Below are 24221 nucleotides of genomic sequence, written 5' to 3' on the forward strand. Positions count from 1 at the left end.
AACTAAACAGTATGCAATTATCTTAGTTATCGTAAGGCAGAAACTAGATAAAATTAACTTACTGTTCTTTGTGAATATCTTTCCATACACTTTGTGTTTACAATTCAAAATATTCAAATTATTATAAAATAACATGATTTTGATTTGTTGACTGTGTTATTGTTGTGGGAATAGTTCTTCCACAAAGATGACTTTCAAATAAAGTTTTATACATAAGACTTTTCCACCTCCAGTTGCAGTTGAGACAATAGATCCATGCTTCCATGTTTTCGTATAGCTTCTTATAGCTTATCAGAGATAAGATCCTACCAGCAGAGCCTATCTCTGTAACCTAATAGCTGCCAAGATTAGCATGCTCATATCTAGGCCAAGAATTTTAACAGGGATCTTCTGGCCTGTTGTCAATTAAAATTTTCTCCTATACAGAAGAACGTGGAATTTCCTAATTTTGAGCATGATGCCGAATGCGGTCTAAGCATACCTCTTTGGATTTCTGTGTTCCTTACCTGGCTTATTAGATTTTCTTCTTTTGATTCTAACAGGTACTTTAGGTAATAGGTGTAGCTCTCCTCTTAAAGATGAGAGATCATATATTAGCAGAAGTTCTCATTTAGGGTGCACCATATTGACACATATAATTCTTCTTTGTCAGCTCGCTCTTCAGACTGGACATAGCTGTTCTTACAGGTTACATGGTTGTACTCATAATTGTGTGTGGTCTTATATTTAGTGTAAGACCTAATGTGCTTAAGGCAAGGCTAATTCCCTTAGTTGGCCACCAGTTGACGCTGCAAAGAGATCCTAGAGTTCTAGCAATAAATGTTGGCTTAGATCTCATTTAGAGTTTGTGGATACTAAGAGTTTCTGTCTGTCTGTCTGTCTGTCCTAGTGGATCAAATGTAGTCTGTTAGGTACTTTTAAGTACCAGCAGTCTCAAGGTCATTTCAATAACCAGTTCTGATGGTTTTCTGCTAGTATTAATGCAAATTAATACTTGTGTCATTTGGCACTAATTGGCGATGCAAAGTTAAGCATCCTATCTGCAATTACCTGAAACCCTTATCCTTTTACAGACCCATATCACACTCTTTCAATAACAAAACAGGCCTTGTTTGCATCCTTGGACTAAAAGATTGATCTTTGTTTTGCCTAATCAATTTTTTTTTGTACTGTTTACTTGAAAATACCTGGAAATTATTTCTGTTAAAGCAAAGGTCTGTTCCTCTTGCACACCAAATGCTACTGCATATTGCTTTCAGTGAGAATTCAGAGCTTCATAACTTCAGAGCTTTCTGCCACCAAGTATCTAATATAGTATTTGGACCAAACGTTGGTTTAACTTTCAGCTTTAGCAAAACTCCTGTTATGCATTGTTCCAAAAGTCTCTGCATAGCCCAACTAAATAAGTGAGTTCACGTTACTGACTCGTCATTGCAAGGCTCTTGGAAATGCTCCTAAAGATACCTTCAGTTCAATCTCCAGAGATTTGTGTTTCAAGTGCAGAAGGTCCCAAGTCCTGTCCCTGTTGACACAATACGGTAGCAGAGATTTAACCACACACACCTAGAGTTGCATAATGAATGGCTATACTTCATCAGATAGGTAATGAATGAGACTGTACAGAGCAAGAGCTATAGTTTAATTCAGTGTAAACTTTATGTGTAGTATAAATTCTCACTGTGTATTAAAAATAGTCTTACTGAATAGCCAGACCAAACCATTAGTTTCCTGCTAACTTGGCCAATACCTGTCTTCTGTTGGTTTTAATTGCTAAAATATCCAAAGGGAAGTGTCTAGTTTTATATAATAAATCAGTGTTTGGAAACCTAAATTTGAAGTGTGATGAATGTCATCTGGTAAATACAGGGGAAGATCTGTGTTCATCAGCTATTTTTGAAAATATTGCAGTGACTTAGGCCTAAATTTAGGCACAGAGCTCAAAAATTATGGATTCTGATTTCATTTCTCTTTTGCTTAAGTAAGTGAATAATTAAAATGAAGACATGCCTCCAAAAATAAGCAAAAAGAAAATTAATTTCTCAGTAAAATATCAGAAAACATAGATCAATAGAAATAATACAGGACAAAAAAAAGCCATTATTATAGGTCAAAGTTAAGGTTATTAGATGCTATGTTTTCTCTTTCTTATGACTTTTATTATATGATCAGCATAAGGTTTATGATACACAAACATAGCAAGTATTTGCTTATGCTTTGTGGTAATAGCATTTGTCTCAAACTAGTAATGTTTTTTTAGAAATGAGGACTTTTGTTCTGCAGCACAAGAGAGCCACTGAAGATGCTACTAAGGGTCTCATCCAAATGGGCAAAAAAGGGTGGGAGTTTTTTAGGGAGAACTGAATAACTTATACAGCTACTGTTTTTGTCTAGATGATGGTCCCCTATGATTACTGAATGACAGGTGTATGCACTGTGGGGAATGTTGCTCACTGTCCAAGAGAAAGACTGAATTAAATTAGAAAATATCCGAAAGTGTGAGACTCAGCCAGTGGCTTTGCTGAGCAAATTAATCATTACAGCAAGCATCTGATTATTTCAGTTATAAAGGGTGCATGATATTAAATTTGGAATTTGAGATCTTTGTTATTTATTAACAGACCCTGGCCCTCAGTCTCAGCTATCTTTGTCAGCAGCATGACAGATTGTCAGCTCTAGTAATCATATACATGAAATGCATGTTTTGCTCGTAATGCCAGAATCCTCTAAAATTGCGACTGCAGGTAAGTGATAGCATTTATCATTCCCTAATCTTCAGCGTAAATCAGGAATTCAGTTTTCAACCACATAAGATATAAGAGGGAGTTGAAAGCCAAAATACAAGTAGGACCGTGTATCACAATTTTTGATTAGCTGAAAGTGGAGGACAAGTGGAATGAAAACTCATTCTTGCGGATTACAGCTCTTGTGCAGTCCAATTCCCTCTCATAATTTAGAATAACATTAATGTTCCCTTTATCTTTACTCTGGGCTGTTGAGAAGATGCAGGGCTTGTCTGTCAAGTTTGGTCTTGTTTTAAGACTATTATCTACAGTAAGTAGGAAAGCCATAAAATAGAACCTCGATACTTTCAAATACAAACGAAACACTGTAAGAGTGCGCAGGATGTGTATTTTTTTTCACACCTGGGAAATTGCCCAGCAGAGTCTTGTTGTGCACCGCAAACATGCAGCAGGGGTGCGATTTTGGAAGCGCTCAGCTTTGTCCAGTGTTCCCACTGACCTCAGTGTGAGTTTTCCCATTCAGAGAACTGGGCTTGCTCCAAAGTCAGTGCTTGGCACCTTCTGGAAATCCACCTGCCCCCTCACCCCAGCAAAGGTGTGGTGAAGAAGTTGCTAGAAAATCTCTTTGCCAGATCTAGTGCTCCTTTTCTAATTGCCTTGAACTACAGCTGTGGTGCCAGGCCTTGAGGCTCAAGGAGGTGCTCCGAGCAGGAGCTGTGATACCCAGGGACTGCAGGCTGTGATGGGACTGGGATTACCTGGGATAACATGCTGTAACCGGACTCAGCTCTGCGGGTGGACATCCCTTCTCTTTGCCCGTACCTTACAGCCACAATAATTTGAAATTAGTCACAAGGTTTTTTTACTTACTGCTTTCTGGTCACAGCAAGGCATGGGCCACATGCGTACATCACTTACCCTTCTCCCTCTGCCAAGTTTAATCTAGGCAAGATACTACACTGCTTGATTAAGCAAGGCAGCTATTAGGACATTCTGCATAGGGATATTTGGTGCATCTAGCACCAGATTTTCCAGATGTTACGTGACATTTTAGCAGTGGAGCAGTCATTTGTTGAGACTGCTATAGCTTTGTGAGTGGATATGCTGTGTGTTGCTTTGGCCAAAGATTATTTTCACTGATGTTTTTGGAATGGTTATCTCCATTACTGTCTGCTTTATTCAGTTCTGCCACTGCTCTGCCCTCAATCTTTGCTGCTGAGCTCCATGTTAATTTGTGCAACAACCTCTTCTATCAGGGGTCTAAACACAGCTACAGTTGAAGTCTGTCAGAAATGCTACAGCCACTGTCAACAAGAGGCACCTACCTACCTGCCAACAGACTGAGCTCCCCATCTTCCTATGGGAATGGACATGCATGAGCTCTTATCCTGGTCTTGTATCAGTCAGGAAAGAAACCTTGAAAAGTGCCCACTCCTATAACCAAGTGATTTTTATCACATTATAGCCAAATGCTTTGATATCCTTAGATGATGCCCCACCTCCTGAATAAGCAAGCAGCACAACTAGTCCTGGGCATATTTGTCTCTTCAGGATCCCTCACAGTTGCTCTTGTAACTAGAGGTGGAAAGTTACTCCTGAGAAACTCCAACTTCAAGCTACTCTAAATCAGGAATGTACCACAGCTGTGATTGTTTCAGTAGCAGTTAGTATCCAACAGCAAAGAGGAGAATCATTTATCAGTTTTGTATTATAAAGAACATCCTTAACATTAAAAACTAGAGGCTTCTGAATATAAATATAATCAGGAACGTTTCTGTGGCCGTGCCAAAAAAAAAGTGAAAAACTGTTGGAAAATAATAAGTGCAACTTCAAGAGCACTGTTAAATTCTGAGCTCCAAGAAACACGTGGCTGTGCTGCTGATACCATAATATCACTTACTGCTGGTGCCAGGAGTATCAGGGCAGCCTCACCCAGTTCTGTTGTGCTCGAAGCTGGTCTCCTAGACTCTCTGGAGTCTATGGTAATTTCCAGCAGCTCCAGACACAGGCGAGCTCTATTCTGGTGCGCGTGCACCATTAGAGACATTCTTTCTGATGGAGCTGTGAGACAGCTGAATACAAAAGTACGTGGTTTTGGTTACTCTTGGCTAGTCGCACTGTGTGCAGTGATTGCTTAGAGCCACATTACAGCTGGTCTGTATATATGGAAAAGAATCTCCTGGCCCTGATACGGGCCCTGCACCCTCCTGACACGTTGACTGTCCCATCTAGCACTACGTTTGCCAGGCAATATGTATCCCTGATCATCTTCTGGAAATGGAGCTCCTCCAGGAGCTAGACTGACCAGGTCCCGTGAAGGGGTGGCCACAGCCACAGCCTTCCTCGGGCACGGCTGCTCCAGTGCAAGGAGGGCACAGCTTCCAATGCAAGCTGCACTCACTCCCCACTGCAGGCAGCTGAGGTTAGCCCCAGGCATAAGCAGAAACAGTGCCATAGTGCCTGGCAATTCAGCTGGCAGTTTTCACAGTGCTCTAAGACTTAGTTCAGGCAGAATTAATAACTCTCCAGAATTTCATGCATGTATTCAAAAAAATTATAAATGTTAAATCTCTATCTTCTTAATTTTTCAGCAGTCTTTTTCCTTGGTCATTTCTCTTTTCTAACAATGTACTAGGTATTGCTCACAACTTTTTAAATGTTTCAGCCACAACAGCTTGAGTTCTGTGCTGTTTCATATATTCAGACTCATTAGGAAAAACATATCTTGATGAAATAGAAATATCTATCTGCTCTAGAAGATAGTTAAGTTCTTGCAGTGGTGTGGTGATTTCACACTTTATGCAAGAACTGGAAGACGCTCAGGAAAGCTATATGGCAGAATTCCCTTCTGAGGTCAGAGACGCTAGCAAGTAAAGGGGGATAGTGTGTCATAAAAGTAGCCTTTACAGAATAGCTTGGGAGAACTCTTGAACTCAATGTTTTCCAAGTGCTGGTGTTTCACTTCAACATTATTATAGTCATCCCTAAAGGACAAAATACTAAACACTTCAGTTAATTAATTACGATCATTGCATGATCCACTTTGGAAACACCTTCTGGTTTCTCATAACCTTGCTTGATATTTGCACCAATTCTGTTAGACATGTTCTGCCCCGCTCCCATGAACTTTAGAGCCAAAAGGGAAAACTGAAACGCTACTGAATCAGAGGATGAAGATACATTGCAAAGTTAGTGCAGTTAGGTATGCTTCCAAAGAGAAATGTTAAATAAAAATCCACCTTGATGTGCTCTTGAATTGCAAAAGCCTTCTAATGCAGCCTGTGCACATGATTTATAACAATGACTCATAATATTGCATTATACTTAATATGATGTAACGCTGATGCAAGATGCCATTCGTGGAATTTCAATGTCACAGAGAAAAGAGAGGAGAGAGCAATCTGGTCATGTACCTTGCCTTGCTGTCAAGATGAAGAGTTTACAGCCAAAATGTATAGAACCTTTCAATACCTACTTTTCTACTGAGGCAGGTTAACTGGGAGAATAACAGTTTTATTTCCTGGAGCATAAATATCTCTCAGACTTACGTTATTGTGTTACTTTCAGTAATTTAATTAACTTTGTACTTAAGAAGACAAATTTGCTAACAGAAGATTCAGTCTTGCAATTATAACCCCTCACATGGAAGTTCTCAGGGCAAATCAGTATTATGCCTTTAAATTAATCTAGGCTTTATCTCTCTTTTCTGACCCAACCAATATGAATTATTCTCCTGTTCTCTCTGTACTGCTTCCTTCTTGCTGCAGTGAATCAGCACTTCAGGAAACACTAATTCAAAGAGGAAAGACACCCTAACTCAGTTTCTGGAGGTCAGAAACAGCTGCTTTCCAAAAGGTTTGACAAATGACATGAGGCTTCTCAGGCTGCTTGGGGCCAGTTTTATAGGATGCATGCAACCTCCTTTTTCAACTCTGCCCTTTCCCCTCCAAGTACCCTGAGAAGTTCAAAGTCATGCATTTGTCTATAAAAATGAGTCCTAGAGGTCTGGGGAGAACTGCTAGGCCAAGCCAAAGCGAGAGTTAGAGCCCCGACTTTTAACAATAAGGAAAACTGTTACTCACTCTGTCCCAGCAGCTGAGGCACCCCGGGTGCTCCTTCTGCAGGAGCCAGTGTGCCGGTGTGTCATCACGGGCGGCATTATTTTGCAGCATGGGAGCAGCTGGAAATGCAGAGAGCTCGTACAATCTGAGCTGCGAAGGGAGCACTCTGCACTGCACACTGGGTGTGCACACAGGTATTCTTTAAGCATTACACTAGCAAGGGCTGTTCAGAGAAGGAAATAGCATGGATCTGCTCCACCTATAACCTCTAAAATCCTCCATCTTTGACATGGCCAATTTTCATCTTCTATAAAAGAGGTAACAGGTGCCCATACTATTGCTCTAACAAAGTCACATAGTCAGTAGATTCAGCAGACAGTTGTTGACACCAGAAGCAGCAGAGAAACGTCTGCGTAGGTAAGATGAGACTATAGGGAGTCTATAAGGAGACTATAAAGACCATAAGGAAGATCTTGAACTGAGACCTCCAAAATGTCTGGATCAGACTTTTCTGGTAGCTCTATGTCAGTGTATACCATGAGGTCCTACCTATGTTCAGCTTCCTTGTGTAAGTCCAACAGCCTTGCCTTCTTCAGTGCAAAGTCTGCCAGCTCTTGCTCTCTGAGATAGAATGGATGAATTTACCAGTGGAAGGATTTGTAGGAAGAAAACTAGATAACACTATATGTTTGATTTACCATAGTCCATCCTGAATCTGCTGCAGTTGGTGTCATCCTAGATGACCTTTCATAGCTCAGCCTTGAGAGCCCAGGGGAGTGGGGTCCAGCACACAGTTTAGTTTAGCCTTTCAAGAACCAAAGAAATAGAGGGGGCTGGCTTTTGAAAGGTGTAGTGATGCCTACAGGTGAAGATAACAAATCAATAAGAATTGAACATCTAGTTTATTTTTGGAAGCTCCACTAGGTGCCAGTCTGTCTCCTAGGTGCATAAATATCATCAAAAACCTAGCCATGGGCAAGTAAAACTAGACAAGAATTTGTAGCCCAGAGGGAAGCCACCAAGAATGGATTGTGTGGAGGCTGATAAGATTCATATTGCTCCAAAAGGGAGAGTACCACCTAAAACAAGACACTCTTTGTTGTGAAAGCATTAGGTTTTGAGAGACCTAGCTTGCCAAATACCCATATAGGCCTCCCTCTGCCAATTGTCTTAAATACTGTGATCTTTCACATAAGAGCAAAGACTGAAAGGAATCTCTCTAGCAAAAACATCATTTTTTCATCCTCTGCAGATTGGTGGAGTAACATGCCTCTTCTCAATCATGTTACTCTTTCTTTTCCCTGAAGATTTCAAACAGAGATTCGTTCGAACAAAGATCAGTAATTTTGCTCTGTAAGGGATGCAGGAAGAAGCATAGAAATATCTCTAGATCAGAACAGTTCCTGAGCCTGCTGGAGAAATGGCAGATCGCCAGAGATAGCGCACACCACCGTTCTCCCAGATAACAATGCATAGAGCTGAATCTTCCAGGCATAATTTTTTAGGACAGCAAATCGTGCATATATAGGTGAGAAACACAAGGAGCTCATGTCCTCAGGGGAGGCTGCTGTGTGTTTTGCCTTCCCACAGGCCAGCTCCAGGACTCATATCCCTCCTCCTCTACCCTAGCTCCATACCTGGGTGATAATGGAGACAAAAAATACACTGAAGTGCCAAGGGGAACTTCTTTTTTTGTCTACATCTTTGAGCTTTGCATTTGAAATAATTTACTAATAGAGTAGTCAATTCTGTCTGTATTTGCAGTCCTCTACAGGCTGGTCTGTCATTTGGGGCGAATCTTTTAGTGCTGTCACCTACCTAATAAACAGGCCTTTCAGGCCTGTTTATCTTTTCCACAAAGGTGAGACTCCATTGGGCTAAACTCCTCTGCTGTTTTTGATTTCAGTGCATTTGAACTTGTGTAGCAGAGGACACTGTGGGCCCTGATGTTCTACCATGCTTTTTAATAAGTGTCTTTGTGCTACCAGAAGGCAAATGATAAAGATCAGTATCTTTCCTAAGATAACTCGGATTATTTGAATAATAAATTAATAGTTAGTCCTTGAGCTATGGTCAGAATTCAGTGTTAATTTTGCTAGTATTTTGAAGTACCATGTTTGCACTGGAGGGTCAGACCCAGAAATTTGGGATTCTAGGCAGAGGGAAAAAACAACCTGACCTGTAAGACAACTTCAGTAGCACTAAATAAGAGAAAGGTTAAGCTTTTGTTTGGGGTTGAAATCGCTTTTCTTCAATACCATATGCTTGTCTCCAGCATATGGTGCCTAAGTGGAGATGTCTTAGAGCCTAAAGATAATTGTGACAACAAAATAGTATCCACAAATTAATTGCTGTTCCTAACTTCCTTCTCCCATTTGCTTCTAAGTCACAATAAGATAGTGCTAAAGTCAGTACTAATACTACAGGAGTACAGATAATGGGGAAGGTAAAACAGAGAGCTAAGAAAGCAAGAGGCTCTACATTAGTTCTGTAAGATCTGATCAGCAAGATGGCAACTCCTATATCCAGCTACAGAAAGCAGTGCTGCTCTGCAGAAATGTGTTAAATCCTATGCAGTGTGGCTACACAACCCAGAAGAGGCTTGGGAGCAGCACAGATGTTACTAAGGGCATTATACAGAACAGATAATTCTAGTAGGTCGGGCACTTGCAAGTGCGGATAACTCGTTGCGCCTGCCTTAGCCCTTTAAAGTTTCAAGGGTAAAAAATGGTAGAAAACGCTTTTTGTTACTAGGCTCAGGAAATAAGCCTGTGAACAACTGAGTAAGAACATGCCATTTTCCCAGGGACTCCTTCAAAATAGGACTGAACCTGCACACAGTTGGCAGGGGCCGGGGGGAGGTACAGAGACATCCCTGGGCTCTTCCTAGCTGGGGTAAGGGAGAGCCCTCCGCCGCCGACCTGGTCTGCTGCACGCGGGGAGCAGCCCGGCCGGCGAGGATCTGAAGAGCACAGATCAGGTTGGGTCTTGCACCCGTAACTGCTGCCACTGAGGATCAGAAAGCTGGCTAGCTACAGCAAACAGCAACGGCAGCAAATCCAGGGCAGTCAGGATTCCCACAATCCCCAAGAAATCTGCATGTTTGAAGCTGCTGAATTCTTGTCTTCCCAAGTGCTGATTCTGCAGTAATTGCTTTCAGCTACCTGGTCCTGAAGAACGGAAAAATGGGGGCGGGAAGGTTTCTGTGCAAAATGATAAACCAAATACATATAATGGCATTACAGTGAGTCAGTCTGTGGTCTTTTTGCAGAAGTATTTTTCTCCCTTTAGATATAGTACTCACACAAAGAGCAAGGTTTAAACAGTTGGGTTGAAAACGATCCCTTTTCAAATGAGTGAGAAGTTCATGTCTGAACCTGACGGGAATCCCATTCACCCACACAGTAGCAGGCAAGCTTTTTATCATAAGTACCATTTGACTTTCCAGGTAAAATGTTTGTTTGCTTTTTCTTTTTACAACTGTAAAGAGTAACATTTAGAGAAATATTTGACGGGCAGATGGTCCCAGCAAGCTTGTATAACTTGCAAAGGTGCCTACTTGTCTACCATACCATGACATTAGCATCGGAGCACCCTGCAGCTCCCATGCACCGTGCACAGTCTAGCCAGACCTCTCACCTGAGGCGGGAGATGGCCGCGTCCAGGGAAGAGCAGAGCTACTCACCTTCCGCCCGGCCTCGTTGTTGTGCAGGTTCATGAGGGTCCTGGCGTTCTGCTTGATCTCCCTGGCATCCACAAACACTTTGGCGAATCCTATTCCATATCTGATATCAGCGGAGCAGCCTCCCCATTTCCATCCTTCCTCCTTGTGGTACTGTCCTTGTTTCTCTTTGTCACAGCCACAGTCGCTCAGGTTTCCCTGCGTACAGGCGGCCGTGATTGCGTGTGCTACTCCAGCAGCAATGATGGCGTATGTGAATGCTGCTTCTCTGCTACCTGAAATTAAAGCAGTGCTGTAAATACGTGATACAACATGGTGACATTAGTAAGAAAAAGATATGCAAGTTGCTGCAGCGCAAACATCAGAGGGCTATTATTAGCAGTGCTGTAAATCTGCAGGCATAAGCAGGTCTCTGCTCTTCTAAATATTGATTTTTGTGGATGTTCAGACACTCTCTAAAATGATAGGTCTCCATGAGGTTGTCAGAAATAAGGTATTATTTAGGCAACTTCATATACATATTTCTAGATGACATCAGAAGTAGTCAAAGTAAACTATTCATTGGAAAAGCAAGGGATTGGCAAATGTTCTTGTTCAAAAAAAAAGAAAATGGATGGAATTGAGGGTGGAAATGTTAAAAAATCCTTTTTCAACTTTTTTTTTTAATCAGCTCAGAACTGGTATTTTGTTTAGAAATTTAATTCTGCACTAAAAGGTATTTTTAGAGGAAAACAACTTCAGTTAGAAATCTTGTTTTGAAAATATTTTAGCTGAACTGAAACACTTTTTCAGATTATAAGCGTCACCAAGACTCAAGGCAAAAATTTTCATTTTTAATCTCAAAATTTCTCACAAGATGGAAAAAAGCTTCCTGACCTGTATAAGTATCATCACAAAAGCAAGGTAAAGGAATAGCTTCACCAGATGTCTGTGAGGAAGTGGTAAAGCCAGTATTATTCTGTGCAGTATGACTATGACAGGCTTCTTTTTGTTTGGGGTTTTTTTAACCTTAAATCAATGATTTAATTTATCTTCTTGAAACTTTCCTAGATTCTAGTGTGTGAAATTCCAAAGTGTGACTCCTAGGTGATCTGTGATGCTTTTGGAACCAGTTCTGCTGAAAGAGGGCCCCTTCAAAATGCAAGGAGTTTTGCAGTTGTCGTCCATGTATATCAAATAGCCCTTTAAAAATTCTTGTTTTCTTCTTTTTATCAAATTAGATCTGGTTTTGGAAATAGTTCCGTTTGTATAGAAAAAATATAAAATGTTAAAATACATACATATATGTGTGTGTGTGTGTGTGTGTGTATATATGAATGAATAAACCTGTTACAAATCCTGCAGTCTTCATTCAAAAAATAGCTGCATTTGACTGAATAAGAACTTCATGTCCTGAACTAAGTACCTGCCCCTACTCTTATTTTTCCAGTGCCAAAATGTACCTTTGCATCAATAGGATCAGAATCAGGCTTGTAATTAGGAGAGGGCAGATGGGAAGATCTGCTTCCCTTCTTTAAACATCTGCCAATTCTGGCAGAACTCAACTGCTGGCAATAGTTTATTCTACAAGAAACAAGCATATTTCTGCTGTTTATTGGATTTCACAAAAAAGTAATCACTTAGGAAGAAAATCTTACAAGCACTTCCTTCTCGCTTTCACATACACGATCTAGATTTCTGTACATCAGTAAATGCTTCTTTTAATGAAAAATACTCACTTCCTTATGAGCAAGGAAGTAAAATGGAAAACAAGATGACATCATCAAAATCTGTTAATAGGCAACTGCATGGCCTTTTATTGGCATAGGCAACATCCCACTGATACTGCTATGCACTGTTTGTAAAGGACCTTGTAGTCAAGAATTAAACTTCCTCAAAGGATTTCTTGCTTTCCTTTATTTAAAAAAAAAAGAAAAGAAAAATCTTAAAATGTTGAATTGCTGTGACTGTGGACTCTGTAGATGCGCCTTTCAGGACTAATGGCTTTTATGAAAATGTGAATATGGAGTAGAAGCCCTCAGTTTGTAGTTCCCAGATCACTGTCTGTGCACTAACATCAGAGTACCTGACGAAGCCTTTGGAGAGCCTCCTTCTGCTCTCTGCACCTGTGGAGGCAATACGTAAGCATGGACATGGCCACCACAAGGGCACGTCGTGGAGAGCCAGGGTTCAGACCTGTCTTCACTAGTAGCCAGCTGCTACTGTAGTGCATAGCCCAAAAACGTGCCACTGCCAGAGTGAGCTGTGAGACCGGTATCTTGCCATAGCCTTCTACGGTCAGTGCCACCTTCTGCAAGGAGTAAGTGTCCTCAGAGGTAAAAGAGGTAAGAGGAAGCTACTGAGATAAAGCCTAACTCAGTGGGAAAAGGGAGAAAGAAGCAGCCACTGATTTGAAGTGTGCATGGAGTTGTGCTCTCGGCGTGCCGGTGTAGCAGCGTGGGAGACCACGGGCGGCAGGTGCAAAGGGGTCTCCTTCCCGGGGGAGCCCGCAGGACCAGCCAGGGCACCTTCCCAGCCCTTCCTCCGGCTATCCTCAACATCCTCACTAGTTTAAGTGCAGCAGTATGAAAAGTGCACTGATAAACAGGGAGGGTACAGTAAGAAGTCCCATTTTTGCCACTCAGGGTCCCTCCTTGAAGGGGCAACACATTGTGCCAGATTTCTGTTTCATGAGGCAGCGAGAAGGGGGCAGCATCAAAAAATGTTTTGAGTTGAAGTTTGCATCTGATTCTGGTTTTGCTTTAGTTGGATGATTTCTAGTCTAACACAAGTTGTTTTCAAGAACTAGAACAAAAAATCATTCAAAGATCATTTCAATCTGATACACGCAACATTGTAAAGATGAAGCAGCTCTTTAGCCTCTTCAGGGAGCAAAATGCAATACAAAGGGTATAAAAATAGTGCAAGCAGAGGCAGAATCCAGTTTCAAGCTTGCTCTTAAAATCTTTTACACATATTAAGTTATTTTATAGATTTGTCCTGTTTGGGGAAAAAGTAGCTTTTGAAAACTAAAGGTTAGGAGATTACAAGGTAAACAAAGCAAGTGTCGGGAGGAATTGATCCAGGTAGGAAGTACTGTCAGTAGATGGTTATACAGTGTTGATAAAGCAGTGCACACTTGTCACACCCACATCAAACTAACTAGTTTTTGCATAAATGATTCACCTTTTTAAGCTTCAATACCCTCGTTTAGCCCATAGAAATGTCAGCACATAAAGGGCAGTATAGTTTATAGGAAAGGAAGGCATAGTTTATTTTGAGCCTGTTCTGTGACAGTGCTTTAGACACCAAAATGATATTAAAGGGTTTTTGCAACCAAACCAGCAATGCTCGAATGGGATAATATGCAAACATGTTTTTCTGAGACTTTTAAGTAATGAATACTATTGCTGCACTTCTTATTTCATCAGACAGTTGAAATGCCTGGAGCATCTCAGTTGGAAACGCTGCTTTAACAAGGTGCACCCAAACAGCTGCTCCCTGCAGGCAACAGTTTGTTTCCTCTGAGTTTGTGCTGATGCTCCAGAGGCGGCCAACAAGGGAGGAACTGCTCCGCATTCGCTCTAATCTCAGCATGTACATAGTTTGAAAGGCACAGCCCAGACCCCCAAAGATGAGCAGTTTGGGAAACAACCTCCTATGATTTGTGGAAGCCAGAACGGTGGGGGAGTAATTGCACCCTCCTTTGTTTTCTTTCTTGCTTAGTTTTCAGTCTGTGCGTCTCATATGCATCTGATCACCAACTTAGTCCTCCGCCTTAATTTCCCTCTGAAGATTTAGTAGTATAAAATTCAAGATCTTACTGTTAAAAAAAGTCCAGGGTTTGCTATCAACACAATACTGCTACTGTTTTGTGTTTGTTTTAAGCTGTAGGTGATGGTGCCTCTAGCATCACAAAATCTTCATACATGGGAACAGCAATTCTGCTTCAGGAGGACAAAGAAAGTTAGCAAAGTGGGAGATAAGGTGCAGATAAGTATTCCTGCCAGGTTGCTGTTGGGAGGGAAGATATAGGATAAAGTAACTAAAGAAAGGGAAAGGGGAACAGGATTGGCAGAAATGCGTCACACACTGTGAGACACAGGACCTGCCTTGGCCAATGACTGGAACAAGCAAAATACGTCTTCCCTAGGGAAAACAGGTAGTTGCAGTCAGTGGTCTTCAAGGACTTCTGCATAACTGAAAGGCTGTGGAAAACCCTATGGTGCAGTGATTTACCTTCTCTAGAAAGGTAGAAAGATGAGAAAGTAGCTGGAAGAGTGAACTAGTACATTTTTAGCAGTGAGATCAGGAAAGACTTTTTGGAGAAAATTTAAATGAAATGTTCCCATATGCATGAAGTAACAAAACTTTCCCTTGAACAATCTTCCAGCCCTTTGGCTTAGGAGCCCTGGGTTGAGATCCAGGAATTAAGTGTTTTTGCTGTTATTTCCCACTGAATCCATCCTCAAACTGCAGCTGAATTTAAATCTATGCCTTGAAAAAATAGAAAACGGATTTTAAAATGCATATAACAAACAGTTGATCTTTGTGGAGGACTGGTGCAAATCGTGATCCCAGGTGCCGGGTCAGTTTAAGAGTTTCTTGTGGAGGCCTTTCCAGGTAGTGACGTGCAAGGGTGCACACCAAGCCGCTTGTGATGGCTGAACTGACAGAAGGAAGAATGATGGCTGCCCGAGGACTATAGGAGTTACGGAGAAAGGTGGAGAGTTGATTATACCTGTATAAAAACTGTGTTTTGTATTGCCTGTGGCATTTGATAGTTGGAAGTGCAGCTCATTTACAGGTGCCCCTTCCACAGCACTGAGACTCTCTGCTATGTCCACGGCGAGCCGTGCCGATATTCCCCAGGTTTTGGCGGACGGCTGTATCCTCTTGCAGCCATAAGCCATATTCTGACTTGCATTGTCAGAATACTGCCACAAACTGCTTAAAAACAAAGCAAAAACTGGTGAGATTTTCATAGTCTAAACTGCCAGCGGGTGGTCTGGATCTTCCCCTCATCCATATTGTCAGCCTTGCAAAGTTGCTGAAAAGCTAGAGAAAGCGAGGGGGAAACAAATCCCCAAACCAGTGAGTCTGTGAGAAAGCCGTCCTTCCAGCGGCCGAGCGCCGGGCTCTTCTCACCGTGTCTAGAGCAAGCAAAGGCTAAATCCACACCAGATCTGAACTCCGCGTGTTAGAAACGGCGGAAGAGGCTCCGAGTCTTGCAGAGGCTCCTCTGGTCCTTTACAGGGCCGGTGATCTGAGAGGGCTTCTAACCCCGGCAGCACTTACAGGGATCGTCGCTGCGTTGCTGCGGGCAAGAGCCAAGCTCGACGGGGACGTGCTGGGGCTGGTGGTGGGGAGAAGGAGGTGGGAGAAGGCTGGTGCCCGCGGCTGACCTGGGCGACGCCACCCCGCCGCGCCTGGCCCTGCGCCGGGATGCGGGTGCAGGCGTCCGCGGGGCAGCGCTTGCCCCGTTCGGGCCAGGGGCTGTGCTCAGCCTAAACAGGCGCTCCAGCGCTGTAGGAACCCAGCGGTTTTTCTTCATGTGTCAAACACAGGTATCTCCCTGCTCTTCCTGGTCTTTCCGGACGTAAACAACATGCGCGCTGTGCCTGCTGCAGAGGCGTCGCCGCTGCCCCGCGTAGCCGCGCGTTGCAGCTCGGTGTGCTTTGCTGGAGGAGGGCTGCTCCGCGTCCGTGACTCCCGGTATCTCCGCAACTCCCCCGTCAGGCTGCCGATAGCCCTCCGAAGCACTGGAGTCCCACCCTTAGCCCCTTCTCTGGGGAGCATACGACAGTCCCGAGCCGGCTTTGACCACGTCTCTGAGATCTGCACAGGCAACAACCACCGCGATGCCCTAAGGGGACGCGCTCGGATCCTCACAAGTAGGGGAACACACAGACATCACCGGCACGCGTGGCTCTGCTGCCACAGAGCACACCGTGCAGCACTCGTGCCTCCCTCTGAGCGCGATCCTGCAAACACCCACGCGTGTATCTTTGCTCCTGTGCGTAAGCGTTTGCAGGACTGGGCCTTGGCTGATCAGCAAGAGGTCTGCTGCAGGGGGAGGGCCTCATTCTGGCACTAATTTGGGCCATTTAACTCTTTAAGTTTAATCTTAAAATGTGAGCAGTTTGTAAAAAGCTTCACTCACGTAGGTGAAAAACTTGGAGAACTTAGTTTAAAAAATAAGCAAAATAACTTGGTGCTGCATGGGAAACAAGGCCTAGGCCTGCAAGATACAGAGTGGATTTGACTTGCAGGAAGTCAGCAAGCGCTCAGCGGTTCAGGACCTCGCAGTATCTAAGTATGTTTCTAAATAGCTTGGCCCACCATATCAATCCCCCTCATAAATTGGCTAATCTGGGAAATAAAAAAGACAAATTTCTATTTATCTCACTGGAAAACATAGGTTGTATTTTCTGCTGTTTAAAGCCAAAAGGTCAGAGAGGGAGTTACCTGTAGTGACATGAGCTGAAATATATGTTGATTGTGAAAATATAAAGATGGAAAATACAACATACCTTGCCAATTATGTGCCATAGCTAACATTACTTCACATCTCTCTATAGAGGTCATAATTCATAGCTAGTAAAAATGAAGAACAGAACTCATCCTCTGCCTACTTTGGGGTGTGCCGCCTCCTTTTTCTTGGTAGACTATGTTTGGTCTTGGAGGTTTTTTGGTTTTATCTTTCTTTTACCTACCATGTGCAATTAATAAAATAGTAGCTTAAAAAACCATTTAAGTATCCACCTCCTCTTTCTATTCCCCCTCCTGTAATGGCTCAAAGTGTTGAGGGATTGGGTGCCCTTAAAATATTGTACTGACTTGAAATGAAAATGACAGTTCCCTGGTAGTATGTGCTTTTAAAACAGTAGTACCAATAATTTAAATTAGCAGAGCTGCTCTAAAAGACATTTAAGCCTTTTGGGGGTTTAGTCACTGCCCACTTTATCAAGCCAAGTTTGTTTCATCAACACATGAAATGAAATTCTTGGACAGGAAACAGCCCAGATATAGTGACTATTTTTGAAAATATCCCATTTTAAGCTTATGAAATAACTACTTAAGGCGTGTGCATTGCAAAAATTGCAGCCAGGATTTTGGAGTTCAGAAGACAGAGTTTCCCCCTTTCAGATGGCTTTGATCCCTCCACACCACAGCATTACTTTAGAAAACCCCATGTACTGACCCTGCGATAGGAGATACCTATTTTACCTTTCTAATGAAATGTAATCTTTTTCTCTGGAACATGTACTCACAAGACACATCTGAAGGCAGGTATGAAAACCTTCTGATGGGAATTCCAACTACAGTGACCTTGGGGCAATGTTTTATCTTACTGTGACAGTCCCTGCTTAGAGAGATTGAGTTTTGGCATAAAGCAGCATGCTGGGTTTTGGATGTTCAGGCCGTATGTCAGCCCGGCCTCTGTTTTGCCCGCAAATAACTTCTTGTGCAAGATACTGACACTAAAATGGGCAGTAAGGGCTGAAAACCTAGCACAGAAATGCAAATCCTGACCCTACTTGAGCAGGTAGCAAGAGTCCTGTTAATTACAACAATATTTCTTCTCTGTATATCTTCAGGGTTTCATAACACCACTGGTTCATAAAACAGAGTATTTATCAATCATTCTTCTGAATATTGACAACACTGAATGGTGTAGCAACATGTAGAACTCCAGCTTCCCATGGACATGTGCAGATAATCTTCCATGCAATATAAAAACAGCAGGCATTTTAACGTGGATCTGTCTGTGCTTGCTTCCTTGGTCTGTTATTCTGTGATTCAAAGAATCAGACTGTTTAAAACCTGACCCAAGAGACCTGAATATCAAAACTCTCCAGAAAATGATTGAAGATGGAACCCTCTCTGACCACATCTGTCCTGGGGTGTTTTCGAACAGCTTTGTCTTTATAACAATGGCAAAATGGAGTTTTATTGTATTATATTTCTTTTAACTCTACCAGACCAGACAAGCTACAGGAGAACAAGCTAGATTTTGTTCCTTTTTGCATGCTAGCAAAAGAGATGGCTCCTAATTGACAGTTACTGAGCGAGCTAGTTATAGTTTGGCGGGTAGGATGCTTGTCATTTGTTTCAATGTCTCTCTTACACTGTTAAGTCATAAAAGAGAAGCTTTTTTAATGTATTAAAAGTAAATCACTGCTAAATTTGGTCTGGTGAGCAGTGTAGACTTAATAGTCTATAATCCAAAGCTAACGGCCTCTTGCATTTTAACCTGTACATCTGGATGCATCTGGAACGATCCCCGAGTCCAGGGTACTGTGCGCAATGTAAATAGGTGCTGAGTGAGCCCACTGCCCTCAAAACTTTTAAGACCAGTTTGCTCATGTGGATTCTTCCTTTGATTTCAGCTTCACTACTCGCTTGAGTAATGTAAAATGGGTGAAGTTACCAGGGTTTGTACTGGGAAGCTTTTCAGTGTAAAAGGAACCAGACAACTGATGGATTTTAGTAAGACCAGGATGAAAGCTTGATTGAAACCAGTTTTGCTGTAATGTTCTTCAGGGATGCCACGTCCTCACAGACTTTGGTCGGTTCCCTTTACCCTGTCCCCAGCAGGGCCCATGACAAGCCTTTGCAAGGCTGTGCTGCCTTTCCGTTCATAGCTCTGCACCGAAGCTAATTTCCACCTTGCTGTGCCACTTTGTGGAGATGCAGTCAAACAGTTTGTATTATTTTTGCTTGCAAATTTTTCCTATGAGTCGTGTTTAATCATGGCATCGCTGCTCTGTTACGACAAAAGGACATAGCTCTGTATTTTTACCCTGTGATGCCAGTCAGATGCTGTCCTCTAGATGCCATGAAACGCATGGATATCCTTACTTGAGATAATTACTCTCTGCTTGTGCCTTGGCTTGTGATTATCACAAATAGCAAAGCTATGCTGACTACCAGTTCGCAGAGCTGCATGCTGCAGAATGGGCTACGAAGGTGCCCGATGACAAGCCTTCGCCACAGCGCTTGCTCTTTCTGTGATCCCTCAGAGCCCAAATCCAATTTCCAGATTCAATCAAAGGCATCCCTGGCTGCTCAAATGTTTAGGCTTGAATCGCATTTCACCTGAACAGATGTGGGCATGAGTTTTTTTGGACTATCCTACTATAAAACCTTGTTTTTTATAGTGGCTGTCTTCAGGAACAGAAGTGCTGACCACTCTAACAAACAGATACGTTTGTTTTCAAAAATACCCAGAATTGTGTTGTTGCATCATCTCCGTGGTTATTTTTAAAATTCTCTTTGTGACTTTACATTATTAATGAGGTGTCTATAGAGTTGTCTAGAAAAAAAAATTGTAATCTTGATTGTGGCTTTTTCATTTCTTCTGGTAATTGGACCAAGTCCTCAGCTGGAGCAAACTGATGTCACTTGTACTCTGTTATATCTCTTCATGTTATTGGCACTATTGTCACCAGCTGTCATGATAAGATATCCACAGTGTGTCAGTAGGGAAGAATCTCTCTTTTCAAGGACAAACTAGATAAAATGACACAAGAAACGGAGAATATATGCTGTGTACTGCTTGGAAGCGTGCTGTGAATCTGGAAACTCGGTCTGTGATCACAAATATGCCATATGAAGCCTAAGCAAATTTAAATGGTTGCTAACTGTAACTCTGCAACTCAATTATCACTGCGAAACAGGCTAAATGTGATTTCTTTAAAATACATATACACACATGCTACAGATAAGAACAGGAAATTTTGGTATGACGTTTTCCTTCTATAGGCTTCAGAGAGTTTTACCAAGGCTAGTATCCCTGCTGGCATTTTAAAATGGGAAAAGGGAAACACAGAGGAGGAGAGGAGGGTGCCAGGGTCGCTGAGCCAGGCAGCGGCAGAGCTGCTGGGAGAGCCCAGGCCTCCTGCACCACGCTGCAGTGGCAGCAAGGGAACGCGAATAATTTGGGTGCATGTGCATAACATTCATAAAATAGATTACCCAGTAGAGATGGAAGTAATGAAACCTTCTTTTGAGGAGATTTAGCTTGGTGTGGCATCAAAATCATTGGCTGGGAAATAGTTCACGAGAATATGTCGTATCCAAGGTAGCTTATTTGTATGGACTAACACACACAAATCCCATTAGCATAAGAGTTACTTAAGCACATCCTCCCGGACTGATATTAGACTTTCCATGCCGCATTCATTTCACAGTGCAGTGGTGAGGCGAGTTGCATTACTGTCATCCTGAAGTCATCTCCTAAGCACAGCGCAAGTCCCTCAGAGCCGCTCTCCAAGGCCAGACTGTGCGGCCTAATGACCGTATTGCCAGTGCCCTGGGTTCTTCCAAGGTAATAACTTTAAAGATGCAGTTGGCTGAGAAATATAATCAGCCTTTGAGCACTATAAAAGGTACTCCTGCCTGAGTTACTGTTTGAATGCCAATTTGTAATATACATTGTGCCAAAGGACTGAGAATCTAGAGATGCTCCTAGTAATTAAAAAAAGCTACAAGGGTACAATATTTTTGTCCTAATATTAACCCAGATTGGGTTTTGTGCATATTAAACCCCAGATACATCCCATAAGGTATATGGTTCTTCATGTCATATGTTTTATCTCTCTCTCTTTCCTATTTAGTGCCTTTCCTATTTAGCACACAGGACTTACCCCTTATCTCCTCTTAGTTATGGGTACCGAATTTGACTTCTGGCTTTACAGCACACAGGTTTTACCCTATTTAACCAGAGTGAAATATTAGCCTGTATTTCTGTGAATGGTAACCTAGAGCACACTCCTACACAGAGATCTTAGGGACAAAGAGAGAAATCTAGGAAATGGGAGCTTTTTCCTTATCACTGGAGAAAGCTGAGCTGTGTCAGATGTGCGAGGTTTCTATACATGCTAATAGACAAGAAGCAGAACAAGGAGATGACCTGAATGGGAGTGATTACATTATAATATTCCATGGTGTTTGAGTGTCCTACTATTTTTACTCTTGCAACACAACATTTTCCTTGCATGTCAAATTCACCATTGCAGATCTCGACCCCTGAGAGATTTTTTGTCAAAGTTCGTTTTTAAATGTAAATATATAAGTGGTTTAAATTTGAAGTTTTTGCTTGTTCTTTAAATGATTTTTATTAATCTGGATGATATTCAACACTTGCCTGGGCTCTGAAACCAGCGATGAATTTGCCCTATCTGTCCAAGCATCATAATGGCTAGATAGAATTATTAAGAGTTATCACCTCAAAGACAGATCAAAGTCTACTTCCTTTGATATTGACTTTCTTTAAAAGGACCTAAATATAACCCACTAGCTAAATAATTCAATTTTTTTTTGGGGGGGGGCAGAGGAGCTGAGTGCATGTTTATGCAATAGACCACAGTAACTCTGCAGTTTTATGATTTGCTAGAGAAGAAGAAATCCTTCTCACATTTTCTGTTTAAGGAAATGTTACTTGTAGACTAAATGAGCCCAAATCGGTCAGCCATCCAAATGGCCTCTTCACTGACTAAGTGGCAAACACTTGCTTGGCTCACCGACAGGGACAGCTCAGCTCAAGGAGTAGAAACAATGAGCTAATCCTAATACATGATCCCTTTTCAGCTGTGCTCCACAATGTTGTGCAGTTTGGTTTTCACATACCTTACTTGACTCACTGTATATGATTATATGAGGTGTTGCTAGACCTGTAATTCACACTGATTTTAAAATTTACTTTTTTGTTCTCTTTTTATTCTTTCCTTCAGTATCTCTAGACATTGGAAAATACACACATCAACATGCACACACATATGAAAATATATGTGAACATACATGTTCAGTCCATCAGCCTGAGAGTGCCAGGCATCGCCAGGGCTGCCACCTTCCCTCGCTGGAGGCTGCGCCCCCAGGGGCCATTTAAAGACATGGGTCTCTACCTGTCTTTTAAAATGCTCCAAGGGGAGCATTCGCAGGCCTTCCAGAGCACAGTGTTAATGCTGTACCTCTGCAGTTTATGCGAACGCGAGGAAGGTGGTACTAAGTCTCTATCCTACCACTTGTCCCTGTATGACTAAATGATGCCTGGAGCCAGGCCAGGCCAGAGGGTTTCCCAACAGGCCGGACACAGCTGCTGTACAGCTACGCATGGCTCTTCTAGCTTCTGTTCTTATTCAGTGCTTCAGTTCTCAAAACATCCATATTTTCTATTGTGCTGTCACTGTTTGGCTGGTTTTCTGTATTTTTACATCTAAATTTTAGATTGGGAGGTGGCAGAGAGACCTCAAGGCCAGAAACCGCCCATCCCACCTTCTGCTCCCGGACATGGAATGCCGTCCTGTGAGTGATCCACTTGCAATTATGACTCAAAAGTGACTGTGCCTCTATTTGGAAAATACTGCTGTCTTCCGAACTCTTTGTATTTCAAGTACTGTCTGACCAACGAACACGAGTAAGCCCCACTACTGTGCGTTCTGCACTACAGGGGTATGGCAGTTTTAACCTCAGCTCTGTTTCCTCAGATACTTGTGTTTATCATGATTCATGCTATTTTAATTAAGAATTTTGATATATTTGTACTGTTGCAATAACTGAAAAAAATGGAAACTGGAAATGGACTCTTCTGACTGTTGATTAGAATAGCCCATTTGTAAATGTTGACGTCTCAGACTGGAAAGTACCTATTCTTTCCGGAGACAGAGAGGTCACTAGAGATAATTACTATAGAATAACTACTTCATGTGGTAGAAGTCTCTTATAATGAGATTGATTCCTCGACCCAAAGACATTAGTCCCAGAGGGTGGAAACATCCCTCCAGTATCACTTGCGAAACTTCTGTGCCCCAGGATTGTATTTCTATCCCTGCTCCGCGTTCTGCCTCTGACCACTGCCTTTAACGAGAGCCAAACACTTTTACTCATCCTTAAGTATGTGAATAAGGCTGTTGTCCTGTGCACACAGTGGAAAAATCTTTGGGAAAGGTTTTGTGAGAACAGGACAGTGAAATACTGTAGAGGAAGCTAAAGCACTGTGAAAGCGCTTTCCTGAACTACAGCAAGGGCCCAGGTAGATGTCTTACTAGGGAGATCTACAGGTGCCACTCGTGTCAGTGTGACAGCCCCAGCGTCCGGGTGAAAACACGCTCAAGGGGACGGTCCTGCCCCGGCTGGCGCAAGCTGTGCGCGCTCACTGGTCTTTCCCAGCTCCAGCACCCGCGTCCCGTGCCGGCTGCCATTCCCGCAAGGCCTGTCTGCCACCCTTTCCGCGGCCGTCAGGCGGGAGCCGGTCGGTAGCTAGCAGAGAGGTAACGTACCCACTTTCAGCTCTTTCCCGAAGACCGTCCTCTCTCCCAGGGCCGAGCAGTTCCAGCGCCCGTTGCGGAACTGGAACTGGCACTCGTTGATGCCCATCTGGGACCCTTCCCCGATGACGATAATAGCGTCGGGCCTGCTCTGGCAGATCGCCCGCTGCCGGGGGGCGAGACCCGGGATCTTGTTACAGATGATGCTGGCTCCCAGGGCCACCACAGAGGAAAAACCCCTGCAACGACAAGAGTCCGGCGGTGGCTGGGGGGCGGCGCGTCCCGGAGCCGGCCGCCGGGGTGGGCGCAGCACCCGCCACCTTCCCGCGGCCCCGCTCCCGCGCCGCGGGGCCCGGCTTTGGCAGGTGCCCCCGGAAAACACCCGCCTCCCCCTTCGCCGCCGCCGCTTCTCTCTTTCTCCCTCTCTCTCTCTCCATAAATAAAACAGAGATAAGGAGCACGTGGGCTCCTGCCAAAACGGGACTCA

The 24221-nt window shown here is 43.0% G+C and overlaps 1 protein-coding gene across 1 annotated transcript in view; it reads right to left on the reverse strand.

Moving 5' to 3' along the window:
• The window catches only part of WNT7A (Wnt family member 7A), a 35361-nt gene extending 11395 nt beyond the window's left edge, over positions 1–23966 (reverse strand). The window contains exons 1-2 of the mRNA XM_026076654.1: positions 23747–23966; positions 10488–10759 (exon numbers count right to left, since the gene is read on the reverse strand). Coding sequence (XP_025932439.1) covers positions 10488–10759; positions 23747–23843 — 369 coding nt within the window. The 5' untranslated portion in view covers positions 23844–23966. The remainder of the gene's footprint in view (positions 1–10487; positions 10760–23746) is intronic.
• Between the last annotated feature and the right edge of the window lie 255 nt (positions 23967–24221).

Source organism: Apteryx rowi, unplaced genomic scaffold (assembly GCF_003343035.1).
Source record: "Apteryx rowi isolate R43461 unplaced genomic scaffold, aptRow1 scaffold_111, whole genome shotgun sequence".
Taxonomy (NCBI): Eukaryota; Metazoa; Chordata; class Aves; order Apterygiformes; family Apterygidae; genus Apteryx; species Apteryx rowi.